The following is a 13767-nucleotide window of genomic DNA, read 5'->3' on the forward strand; positions in this document are numbered from 1 at the left end:
AAAAGACCAAGATAAAACCAAATTCTGCTATAAAATGTGCATTTGTGTTTGCCTTTTCCATTTTCTGAAATAATTACCTGTAAGGTTCTGATGTCCTCGTATGCAAACTGCGCGGTGGGGACGCCAAGATGGTTGATGAAATAATGGGCATCGCCTTGTATCTGTACAGAGCTGACGTTGGTCTCTGGGCACTGAGCTCTTCTGGTACAGGTGAAACGATTTTTCTGAAAAACATAATTTAAATTGTTAACATGTATTATGCTTCTGGAGTCACCCTTAAATCAGTGCTATGCAAAAATGTGGTCTATAGACCAGCAGTTTGGTTGTCTCAAGCTTGTTTGCAATGTGAATGCTGAGGCTCCAGCTCATCCTCCCTAACAGGAATGTTCCAGGGCAAAGCCCGGAATCTGTGTTGGAACATTTCACTGGGACTCTGCAACCAACTGAAACATGACCAACACTGGCCAAAGTCAAGCTTTAGTTGCTACAAAAGGATCTTTATCATAGTTTTATTTTGAATGGTAACAACTCTTCAAACTAAAAAAAAAAAAAAAAAAAAAAAAAAAAAAAATTAAAAGAATGCTGTCTCCAAGAAGTTTCAGGGTTGTTTGTAGTTTAATAAAGAAGTTTTCATAGCAGTAACACAATGCTCTGTGAGGCTGACCCATGGAGGAATGCTCTGGGTCAACGTCTGGAGCCTTCTCTGAATATGCCAGGCTCATGTGCATGCCTCTGGTCAGATGAATATGCCAGGCTCATGTGCGTGCCCATGGTCAGATGGATATGCCAGGCACATGTGCCTGCCCATGGTCAGAGACACCACAGCTGGGGGTGGATCACAGCATGAAGAGCCTGTTGGGGGCACCTGTCTCTCTTTTTCTCTCTGTCTCTCTGACTTATGGGGGTAAAACAATAAGATATATATCTAATTCCCATGCAGGGGACCAGCACATGGTGTAATGGTTACATCAACATACTCCTATGTGGTCAACAACAGTTCAATTCCTACACTCAGCAGCTTAAAACTCATGCTGGGTGTGTGCCCAGAATCCTAAGAAGAGAATGGAAAAGAAGGGATTGCGGTGTGGCCATCACCCCTGACGGGTGATTTCTCACTTTCTGCCTCTCTGTCTCTCAAGTGAACACATATGCCCTATAACAAAGATCTATTTTTAAAAAAAATTCCCATGCATTTAAAGTATGGTGTGGTAAAATATAAGTCCATTATTCTTAAAGTGTTTATCAAAAACTAGAGAAGGAATTTTCTCCATTTTTTTCCTTCAAAACATATTCCCAGATGTCTTAAGAGTATATGCCAACAATTGTAGTGAACCATACTGAACCAATTGCTAAGTTCAATCTCTGAGGAAATGAAAGATTATTATTTCTTTTTTATTAAAATTTATTTTTATTTAAATTTTTAATATATTAATTAATTAATTTATTTTAATTTGACCAGAGAGAGAGAGATACACACAGAAAGAGAGAGAGAGAGAGAGAGAAAGTAAGAAGCAATCCACCATGTCCAGGACTCAAACTGTGGTCGGTATCCAGCACCTTAAACACCACAACACCTGCTGGTCCCCTAAAGATTATTATTTCTTAAACTATGAGTTTTCTAACACAAAAATCAAATGACAGCCATGTTTAATAATAAAACAAAACATAAATTAAAACAATCAAACTAAGGGTTTTTTTAAAATCATAAATATTGATTTAAATGTCTTCTCCAATAAATTTTCCCCAATCTAAAATTGTTCTGAGATGTAGTTGCTGCATCTGTGCAGTATGGGAGATTACTAACCCCCTGGGCAATTGTTCTGAGGAAAACGGGTCAGTAAGTACAAGAATACTTCATGTAACATCAGGCAGAACCATGTACTCGATAATGAAGGCGTTGATGCTTCAATCCCTCATGTGTCTATGGAATGATACAATTTCAAAAACACTTTTAAATACTACCTATGGGGGCCTGGCAGGTGGTGTGGTGGTTAAGGTGCTAGACATTCCCACATGACTGACCAGGGTTCGAATCCTGGACCTGGTGGTTAGCATTCTCACTTTCCCACTCTCTCTCTGTGTCTCTCTCTGGTCCAATGAAAATAATAAGTGAGTAAGTAAATAAAGCTAAGTAATTTAAAAAATAAATAAATAGATAAATACTACCTATGAAATACCTTTAAAAATATTGCTTGAGGGACCAGCAGTTAACGTAATGGCTGTCGCTGGACTCCCACATGGGCGACCACAGGTCGAGTCCCGAACCCGGTGGCTTAAAACTCACACCAGGCACGTGTGCGTGCGTGCCCAAGAGCCCAAGAGGAGAATGGAGGAGAAGGGATTGTGACGTGGCCATCCCCCCTGGGGGGTGATTTCTCGCTTTCTGTCTCTCTGTCTCTCTCTGGCTGGCTGGCGAGTGCACGCGCCCTATAGTGAAAACTTCTCCAAAAAAAAAAAATATTGCTTGCTATTATGAAAATGAATTATTTCATCTTCTTTTCAGCTATAGTATTAGATATTTCAAACATATAATAATGGTTCAGTACTCATCCAATTTTTTAGAAACATCTGATAGACCTTTGCCAACAAGTTAAAATTAATTAAATGGAAACCCTGAGAGAGTGTTTATAAATGAGGCAGGATTCACCTTAATGTTATTTACAATTATCTTGGGTGACTAACTGCTCTGGAAATAGGAAATAAAAAAGGGTTTTACTACTCAGTCACCATACTGCTTTTTTCTGGTGACCTCAATGATTTGCTTCTTTTCAAAGTTTAATTTTCTAAAAGTGGAGGTAATCCTCTTTCACTCTCTGATATAGTCCTGAGGTTGGAGACTCCTGAAGATTTTACATCAACCTGGACAATTTAGGGAGCATCTTGAGATTCCCAAGAGAGCTAGTTTAAGTACGAGGTCATGAAAAAATAAATAAATAAATGAAAATATTTTATGTCCTGTTTAAAATTCCAAGTCTTTTTGAGAGCTCTAGGTGTTGAAAATTACTGCCGCTGAAGGGATTCTTTAACCAGAATAGATTTATTTTTCTAGTGGAAATTCAATGCTTTGGGTAGGTAAGACTTTCAGTAATGGCCAGTCCTAAAAGTCTCACACCCAGCCTGCCCCACGCATAACAATACACCAGCTGGAAGCACTGGGACCCAAGTTCAGGATTACATTCCTGAAAACACCTCTGCCTTCCTTTCCCTCCTCTGATTTACCCGACCTTACTCACTGGAGGGCAAGTCTACCTTTTCTCTAAAGGTTTGCTTTTGCCCTCTCTGTTGTGTATAAATTCCTTTTGAAAGCCAGCTAAGATGTAATAGACTGAGCATGATCTAGAGATGTTTTAAATTATATTTTGAAGGCTGCAATCTATTAATTCTATCTCTGGTGTTACAGATGGACTATTTATGGAGAGGGACTAGAATGTGGAAGAAAAAGATTGGGTGGTCCAAAGGACAGCTGGGGCCGACAGCTGGGAGAACTTGACTATCGAGCCTCAGGTAAGAGTCAAGTCAAAAGGGAGGGTGAAAGCTTCAAGAAAGTCAACGCAAGATTGGGAGCTTCAGGAACATCACGCTGTTCCCCAAGGAGTCCTCCTGGGAACTGCTCTTCACCCACTGCCTACTGAGCAGAAACTTCCTGAAAGACTACAGAGGTCTCACCTCATGAGCCCACAAATTTCTCATCCCAATCTCTCTCTCTCTCTCCACCTGGCCTCTTCTCTCTCTCTCAGGACTTCATTTTCTGCCTGCTACGTTCCTAATTCACCCATGGATGAAGCGAGGATGCACATCACCCTCCAGCCTACGATAGTTTTGTTCTTTTGTCCCTCACGAGCTGCGGAGTAAAATGAACAAAACGGAAACTTATTTGCAGATGGGACACTCCCCACCCCAGCCCCAATCATTTCACCTAGAGATTTCCCTTAAGAGGGAAACATTTCTGGCATGGAAACCCTGTTCTCTAAATCTTTACTATTCATTATTTTGAAATCTAGGCTAACTTCACAGACTTTAAGAGACCCTAAATCTATACCTAGTAGTGATGTGGATAGTTTTTCCACACAGCACTTTAGTGGATTATATTAGGTCCATATCAAGTAATGGACATTGATCTACTAAACCCCCATAAGCACTAATATCTGAGAAGGAAGTAGGACGAAATGTTAATTTTCTTCTTATTACTAGAAGTTAAGCACCGTGAGAGAGGGAAGGTTGGTAACAAATTTGTGCAGGTCAATTAATTTTTTAAATTTATTTACAAGGCTGAGTAAATTCACATTAAGAATTTCACCCAAGGAGTTCAAAATGCTCCATATTTAATGTTTAATAACAAGCATTTTTATTCCAGTTCATAAAGTGAGCAAGTTCAGGCAAAGACTGTGATTATGTCACCTGTTAATTTCTCACCGCTATGCTGTTGAAGACCTGAAATGAAATTACATCTCGTTCGTAAAAGTCCCTGTGTCCTTTGCAGCTTTTAAGCTGAAAGGCAAAACCTCATAGTAAATGATCATATAAGTGAAATACAAATAAATTAAATCAACATTTGCATTAGTTTAATAGTGAAGCCAAGCCACATTGACAAGTTTCTAAAGTATTTAAGAATTAGTTTATTAATTCAAACTTTTTTTCCCCATGCTCTGCTTTCCCCTGAGCACAAAAGCATTTTCTCTATGTGCATAGAGTCTAAGTTCATTATTAACTCAAACTGCAAAAATGGGGTAACAGTCAAAATAAAAAGTACCACATTCTTCACATTATAAGATATAATCACTTTTTAAAATTTCACTTTTTTATAATTTAACATTTTAAGTGTAACTTCAAATGTACAGAAACAATAACTCACTGATTTTTCTGATTTTAACTGTATAAAAATGTTTCAATTATGATAACAATGCCTATCATATTCAAAAAATGGTTTCTCGCTATAAGAATTATGATGACTAAGATTTTATGTTAACATTGTTGGGCCATAGGGGTCAGGTTTTTGGTCCAACATTTTTCCAAGGACAACTTGGATAAAGTTAACATTTGAAAGACTGAGTGAAGCAGATTTCCTTCCCTAACCAGTAATCCTCATTCAGTCCACTGAAGCCTTCACTACAATAAAAGACTGACACTCCCCCAAGTAAGGGGTTACTTCTACTGGTCAACTGCCTTGAGTGGGGCCCTTGGTTTTCTTCTTTTCTTTGTTTTAAGGACATTCAGTATCGGGACCAGCAGATGAAGTAACCATTACATTTTTGGACTCCCACGTAGTCAATTGTGGTTTGAGTCCTGGACCTGGAAGCTTAAAACTCAGACTGGGTGCTTGTGCATGCTTGCCCATCCAAAATCCTGAGTAGAGAATGGAGGAGAAGGATTATGGCATGGCCATCTCCCCTAGGAAAGGGGTGATTTCTTGCTTTTTGTCTATCTCCTGTCTCTTTCATGAGCACATATACCCTATAGCAAAAATCTCTCTCTCTAAAAAATGAATGTTCAGTATTGTCTCTTCAGGCTATTTGGAATATATCTAGCAATATTGACATCTATAGTCACCCTGTGCATGAGAGTGCTACGACTTATTCCTCCCTCTAACTTCAGCATTGTTCCCATTGACCAGACTCTCCTTATCACTCCTGCCCATGTGTTCTCCAGTCTTGGGCAACCACTATTCTACTCTCAACCGCTAAGAGAAAATTTATATCATGTTTTTTTCACTTGTTTCTAACTGAAATTTAACATTTCAATTATGAAGTAGGTCACAAAACTAATAGTATTAGCAGTACCTATACATTTGTAACTAACTGAAATCAGATGTTTTCATATTACATTTCAGATGATGAATACCTTGAAATAGCCATTAAACTCCCTGCTAATTCCAAAGAATTGCATTGATGAGACACTTTGCTGACTTCAGTTGTTTAATGTGTTAATTTTTTAAAGCTTACATATTACTAAAATGCAAATTTTTATGTTTTAATACTGCAGTCTGACATAATTGGCTTTCTTTGTTATCCATTGTATTTTAATTTAAGCTTTTAAAAATACTATTTCTGAGAATGGATCTGTATAGAATTTATCAGCCTGCCAAAGTGGCTGCGAGAGAAAAACCCTTCCTAGTAAAACAGCTTCCTTTTACAAATAAGGAAACTAAGGCTCCAAATCAGCAGCTTTAGGACTTAATTCCAGGTCTTTCTCCTTCCGAATTAAATTCTCTTTCTTCCCTATACTTCTGTCATATCCAGCATATAGACTACATTAATATAGATGAACAATCTGGTCCTAAATTTGTTCTTTTCAGGACTGTACAGGTCCTTATTTTTATGTATTTTTAACATTATTATTGGCTCATTGGTGATAATGAACTATATATTTGTGGCATTTTTTGACTTTTATTTAGTTACTGTTAGTGTCATGTCTTCACTTAGCATGTACGCTGCCAGGTCAATGCGACTTTCAGAATTTAATAATGGACTGCAGTTGTCCTCTAATAATCTTTGACAAGAAATCTGAAGTTAACTAATTTCTTTAATATTTTAAACTAGAAGATAAGTTATCCTAAACAAATGCATCTGCTAATGAGTTTCTTACACACAAAATATCTTCCAAATGGTAAAAATAAAATAACCAAGGGCCATCAGGTGGCGAGAAGGTTAAGGCAGCTTGGCAGACCATGAGGTTCAAGTCCCAGACCTGGCAGTTTGAACATCATGCTGCACACATGTGACTGCATGCCCCAAATCCTGAGAAGAAAATGGAGGAGAGGAGATTATGGCATGGCCACCCCTCCCGGTGGAGATTTCTCCCCCATCTCTTTCCAGTGAGTGTAAATCTCTGGTAACATACAGATGTAGATGTAGATAGATGCAGATATCTTGTAATGCCTCTAATAAAAATCAAATCAAGGGACCAGCAGGTGGCATGGTGATTAAGGCACTGGACACTCCCACATGGCTGACCACGGTTCAAGTCTTGGACCTGGTGCCTGGCTTTCTCACTTCCCCTCTTTCTCTCTGTTTCTGTCTCTCTCTGTCAAATTAAAAATAAATAAAGGAATAAATAAAATTTAATAAATAATTTTTTAAAAAAAGAAAAAAAAAATCGAGTGGGGGGAAACAAAAATCTTTTTATCTCCTTATGCAAGTTAAATGAAAAATTTCAGTCCTTACCATGGGTTTTTAAATTTCCTATTTTTCAAGATTTCTGTAAAAAAATGTTTAATAACATACTTAGTGGGTGTTACCAGAATATCTTCTGCTTTAGTGAAGAATCGCTGTTCTTCTAGCCTGTACAAGCACAATTGCCACACTGAAAAGCACACTCTAACTCTCATCTCCTTCTGCTAATTTGCAGCACTTTAATCTTGTTATCAGATGTGGAAAAATATGTTAATTTATACTTGAAATACTTTTAATTAGATTGAAAGTATCTTTGTGCACTAATGAATGCTTTCAAGATCAACCTATAAGAGGAGAAAGGAAAGGAATAAAGATAGGTGCCCTTGTTTTCGCTCCAATTTCTAAGTAGTGTCTTCCCCCTCAGTCCCTCCAATGATGTATCTGCTACTCTTCTGTAACTTGCTAGTTTAAAGACCTCAATCAATAGTCACACAATGGCAGAAGATCTATCTATTTTTTCTCTCTCCACTTAACACGATGTTGTGTAGTAGTAAAATCAGATGTCGTTGTTAAGCTTTCAAAATATTCATGTTTTAAGCAAACCGGTGGATTCCAGTTAAAATCTGTATAAAATAATGTTTTGTGAGGTTCTTTCCTTCTCTGAAGGGTACGTCAAACAGAGACACAGAGAACTGGGAACAGATGTGAGTCACTGACGTCATGTTGTTTATTGGTTGAGTATAGGGGAGCTCACGGAGCACATAGTAGTGCTCAGCAATGTTTCTTCCCACTCAGAGCTTGTAATGTTCATGGAGAATGCTCACAGAGTGCCTCCTCCCTCTTGGAGCCCACAGGGCACGGAGCTGAGCTGAGCTGAACCTAGGCTGAGCCAAGCCAAGGCCACCAGGTGTGAGCTAGCTGAACCAACACCGAGCTGAGCACGGCTAGCTAGCTAGCCAGGTACTCTCTCTCTTTTTTTTTTTTAAGGGGCTTCAGACAATAGTGGCTCATTGCCAGAATCAAACTGTTGCACATGCATATGCGTTTTTACATGGAATAGTGTAGAGCAGCAGTCCTAATTACCTAACAAGGGCGCGAGCACACTATAACTAAAAGCATAAGTTGCTTATCTTGTGGCTTTCCAATACCATAAGATAGGAAGTGAGGAGCTGGACTAAACCATCCTGACTCCATTTCTCTAGAAATAATAGCACAGGGCCAGCTCTTTGGTACAGCAATAACTCACTGCTTTAGAGTAGCCAGATCTTCAGCCAGAATCGCCTGGCGTGCACACTCAAGGATCCAGGATCTGGCAGGTGGGAGGCTGGAGGGAGGAGACTGCGGCATGAGCAGATCTGTGGAAGGCACTCGTGTATCCCTCTTCCTCTTGCTCTTTCTCCTGTGTGTGCATGTGTGCTCTATCAGGATACGGTAAGCTAGCACACCCCCTATGGGCTCTTACACCACAGTGCATGCCATCAGATCAATCCATCAGTCAAGCGTAAAAAGTTAAATGATAAAAGAACAGAGAAAATGGAAGATAATGTTCATAATGTCAGCATGGGAAAAAGTGAGTATAAAAACAAACCAAGAAAACAAAATGGATTAATCACTACAACTATGAAGTTATCAGTTTTCTGCACATGCTGCACACATGTGACTGCATGCCCCAAATCCTGAGAAGAAAATGGAGGAGAGGAGATTATGGCATGGCCACCCCTCCCGGTGGAGATTTCTCCCCCATCTCTTTCCAGTGAGTGTAAATCTCTGGTAACATACAGATGTAGATGTAGATAGATGCAGATATCTTGTAATGCCTCTAATAAAAATCAAATCAAGGGACCAGCAGGTGGCATGGTGATTAAGGCACTGGACACTCCCACATGGCTGACCACGGTTCAAGTCTTGGACCTGGTGCCTGGCTTTCTCACTTCCCCTCTTTCTCTCTGTTTCTGTCTCTCTCTGTCAAATTAAAAATAAATAAAGGAATAAATAAAATTTAATAAATAATTTTTTAAAAAAAGAAAAAAAAAATCGAGTGGGGGGAAACAAAAATCTTTTTATCTCCTTATGCAAGTTAAATGAAAAATTTCAGTCCTTACCATGGGTTTTTAAATTTCCTATTTTTCAAGATTTCTGTAAAAAAATGTTTAATAACATACTTAGTGGGTGTTACCAGAATATCTTCTGCTTTAGTGAAGAATCGCTGTTCTTCTAGCCTGTACAAGCACAATTGCCACACTGAAAAGCACACTCTAACTCTCATCTCCTTCTGCTAATTTGCAGCACTTTAATCTTGTTATCAGATGTGGAAAAATATGTTAATTTATACTTGAAATACTTTTAATTAGATTGAAAGTATCTTTGTGCACTAATGAATGCTTTCAAGATCAACCTATAAGAGGAGAAAGGAAAGGAATAAAGATAGGTGCCCTTGTTTTCGCTCCAATTTCTAAGTAGTGTCTTCCCCCTCAGTCCCTCCAATGATGTATCTGCTACTCTTCTGTAACTTGCTAGTTTAAAGACCTCAATCAATAGTCACACAATGGCAGAAGATCTATCTATTTTTTCTCTCTCCACTTAACACGATGTTGTGTAGTAGTAAAATCAGATGTCGTTGTTAAGCTTTCAAAATATTCATGTTTTAAGCAAACCGGTGGATTCCAGTTAAAATCTGTATAAAATAATGTTTTGTGAGGTTCTTTCCTTCTCTGAAGGGTACGTCAAACAGAGACACAGAGAACTGGGAACAGATGTGAGTCACTGACGTCATGTTGTTTATTGGTTGAGTATAGGGGAGCTCACGGAGCACATAGTAGTGCTCAGCAATGTTTCTTCCCACTCAGAGCTTGTAATGTTCATGGAGAATGCTCACAGAGTGCCTCCTCCCTCTTGGAGCCCACAGGGCACGGAGCTGAGCTGAGCTGAACCTAGGCTGAGCCAAGCCAAGGCCACCAGGTGTGAGCTAGCTGAACCAACACCGAGCTGAGCACGGCTAGCTAGCTAGCCAGGTACTCTCTCTCTTTTTTTTTTTTAAGGGGCTTCAGACAATAGTGGCTCATTGCCAGAATCAAACTGTTGCACATGCATATGCGTTTTTACATGGAATAGTGTAGAGCAGCAGTCCTAATTACCTAACAAGGGCGCGAGCACACTATAACTAAAAGCATAAGTTGCTTATCTTGTGGCTTTCCAATACCATAAGATAGGAAGTGAGGAGCTGGACTAAACCATCCTGACTCCATTTCTCTAGAAATAATAGCACAGGGCCAGCTCTTTGGTACAGCAATAACTCACTGCTTTAGAGTAGCCAGATCTTCAGCCAGAATCGCCTGGCGTGCACACTCAAGGATCCAGGATCTGGCAGGTGGGAGGCTGGAGGGAGGAGACTGCGGCATGAGCAGATCTGTGGAAGGCACTCGTGTATCCCTCTTCCTCTTGCTCTTTCTCCTGTGTGTGCATGTGTGCTCTATCAGGATACGGTAAGCTAGCACACCCCCTATGGGCTCTTACACCACAGTGCATGCCATCAGATCAATCCATCAGTCAAGCGTAAAAAGTTAAATGATAAAAGAACAGAGAAAATGGAAGATAATGTTCATAATGTCAGCATGGGAAAAAGTGAGTATAAAAACAAACCAAGAAAACAAAATGGATTAATCACTACAACTATGAAGTTATCAGTTTTCTGCAAGAAAAAATTACCACAAACAAAGATGATTGAAAACTTGAGGGAAAATATTTACAACTCATTTCACAGGCAAACGGCTAGTTTCTATAATATTTAAAGAAAAAAGAGCAGGAAGTTCATGAAAAAAATAGTTAATGAATAAAAACATTATTCACAGAAAAGTAATTATAAATGCCTTTCATACACAAAAGATATTTAACGTGTCTTTTATGTTTACTTTTAAAATCTTGGGCAAGTTTGATTACAGACCACATATTTAAGAAATTAGGTGACCGGGTGCATATATATGACTAAAGAAAAAATTGGTACAAATTCTGTAAAGGTTAAGTAAGTTGTACAGCAACCACATAATGGAATAGCATGTGGGCTCTATAAAGTAAAGTAAAGCTGTTTCTGCACTGATAATAAGTAATCTCCAGAATACATTTTTATGAAAAAAGTACAAAGATTATGTAAGTTGTTATTTGCACTTTAAGAATTTTTTTAAAGTCTATATGCTCTAATATGTACAAATACTATTTGCTACTGAAACGAGATAATCTAGGAAGGCAGATACAGGACCACCAGAAATGTATCCACCGTTGGGAGGAACAGATGTTACTAGCACTTTAGTTTATTAGGGTGGAACTTGTTGCCTATAGAAGATTCAGGAACAGTTTAAGCGTGTGAGGCTTCAGTTGCCACTGTAGTTGATATCCCAGATTACTAGGCGGATATTGGGAAAGAATGGAAATCCAAATGTGGTAGAAGATTGAAATGAAAAACTCCATTTCATAATCATAATTTCCTTCAGGACATTTTTGTTTATAAGAATTTATGTGTTTGCGTTTCCTTTATGTTTTTAAATTTTAAATAAAATTTATTCATTTTTTACTGCTAGAGGGCTCATGTGTTCATCCAAGAAAAACAGAGAAAAAGCATTCTCCCATGGGTTGTAGTCACACCAACATCATTTTTAACACCATTCCTCCTTGTCATCAGAATTTTAGGTACACACACACACACACACACGTACATGCACGCCATCACACGCACATGCCTATCATACGCTCATGCTGTAGGGGTCAGGATTCACGTTGTGCTTGGTTTTGTGGATCCATCTCCCTCAACTGTCATGCAAGGGCCAGCCCAATGTATCTGTATTTTCTAGGCAAGCACACATTTGCTATCAATAGATGCTAAATATGGACCACCTCATTAGTACAAGACAAATATGCAAGAACCTGGCCCTTCACAAACAGACAACATATTTGATTGTAGTGCAACTCTATGGTGGGTAACACAAGTATTACTCCTGTGTTATCTTGCAGACTAAGCCTCTGTTGTCCTGGGACATAGATAGCAAGTGGAGTGGCAAGCAGGGATTACTAACTCAGACTGTCTTCCTCCCTGTCTTCTCACCAATCTCCACTCCAGCCTGATGGCCTTTCTTCCCATTTAACTGAGGAAATGAGGAATGAGTTCCTTGGTTTGTATGGAAAAAGCTGTTAGGCTGCTGACTAATCGACTAAATTTAAATCACCTTTTCAGTTCAAGAGACATGGTGACTTAAAAAGAATTTACTTGAGGGACCAGCAATTGGCATAATGGCTATGTCACTGGACTCCCATGTAGTTGACCATGATTTAAGTCCCAGACTTGGTGGCTTAAACTCATGCCAGGCACGTGTGCATGTGTGCCCAAGATCCCGAGTGGAGGATAGAGGAGAAGAGATTGCAGCGTGACCATCCTCCCTGGTGAGTGATTTCTCGCTTTCTGTCTCTCTGCCTCTCTCTGTCTTTCTGGTGAGCGCACATGCCCTATAGCAAAAACCTCTCCAAATAAATAAATAAATAAATAAATAATTTACTCAATAAAAAGGCTCCATAGATCCCTTTGCTCTGCTGGTTAAACCCATTCTTCATGAATTACAAACTAGAACTAGAGTAACAAACACAGAGCTCTTCCAAAAACTGTACTCTGATTCCATCTGAAAGGAACCTTGAGCTGCAAAGGTACAGCAGCACCATCCATACTGACCTTTGGCCAACACACTGGATAAAAGCACACTCCCTCTGGGTACAATTCCCATAGGACCTTTAATAACCAAAAGGATCAAAATATAGATTTTATGTCCAAGTGAAGGATAACAACCCTGGCCTCACGGTGCTGTTCCATGCTGAGGAATTGGCTGACAGAACATAACCTCAGCTGTTATTTCACAGGCCTTCTTGAGGTTTGTCTTAAATAGCTTCTCTCAGCCTCACAGGCAAAGCTATTTTAAATAACATGGTGTCAGCATTTCAGTGAAGTATTCCAGCTGCCAGGCATTAAAAAAATTAACTGAAAAACCTAACTGGTTTTCAAATCAACATGAACTGTCTCAGGCTGCAAATATTTTTAATGAAATATTTAAGCAAAATCTTCTGTAGATGAAACAGTTGAGTAACTTCCTTTCAAAATAATCTAACTTTTTTTTTTTTTAAGTAAACCCAGAAGCAAGGGAACAATTGGAATTATTTTGCATGTATTTAGCATCATTTACTATATTCTAGGAAAAAGTTTGCGGTCCATCCTATGACCAGGGTTACAGGGCAGTTGTAAATCAGGAGGGTTTTTTAGAGATAATTCATTTAATTTTGGGAGGGCACAGGGAGCAAAAGCTGGAAAATGCAGACTTGGCAAGCAGGAGGGCAAAAGGATGTGGGTGGCATATCACCACATATTACCATTTCAAGCAAGTGCTGAGAGTGAAAAATCGGGCAGAGGAGATAACACCATCAGCAGGCATATGTCTACGTCTGAAAAAAAAAAGGAATATGTCTACGTCTGACAGGTGACAGCATCACGCAACCTTACACCCCGGGCCAGGACCACTGCCAGCCCGGGACAACTCAGCCTGAGCAAGCCACCCTTCACAAACAGACAACATATTTGATCGTAGTGCAACTCTATGGTGGGTAAGTGTGCAGGCCACCACTGTCCCTA

The 13767-nt window shown here is 39.2% G+C and overlaps 1 protein-coding gene across 1 annotated transcript in view; it reads right to left on the reverse strand.

Annotated features, from left to right (window-relative positions):
• Positions 1-13767, reverse strand: part of LOC102486443 (inactive N-acetylated-alpha-linked acidic dipeptidase-like protein 2) — a gene marked incomplete at its 3' end in the record, with an annotated part of 436765 nt that overhangs the window by 166454 nt on the left and 256544 nt on the right. The window contains 1 exon segment of the mRNA XM_027767020.1: positions 78-224. Within this exon segment, the coding sequence (XP_027622821.1) occupies positions 78-224 (147 nt within the window).

Source organism: Tupaia chinensis, unplaced genomic scaffold, assembly GCF_000334495.1.
Source record: "Tupaia chinensis unplaced genomic scaffold, TupChi_1.0 Scaffold143833_1, whole genome shotgun sequence".
Lineage (NCBI taxonomy): Eukaryota > Metazoa > Chordata > Mammalia > Scandentia > Tupaiidae > Tupaia > Tupaia belangeri.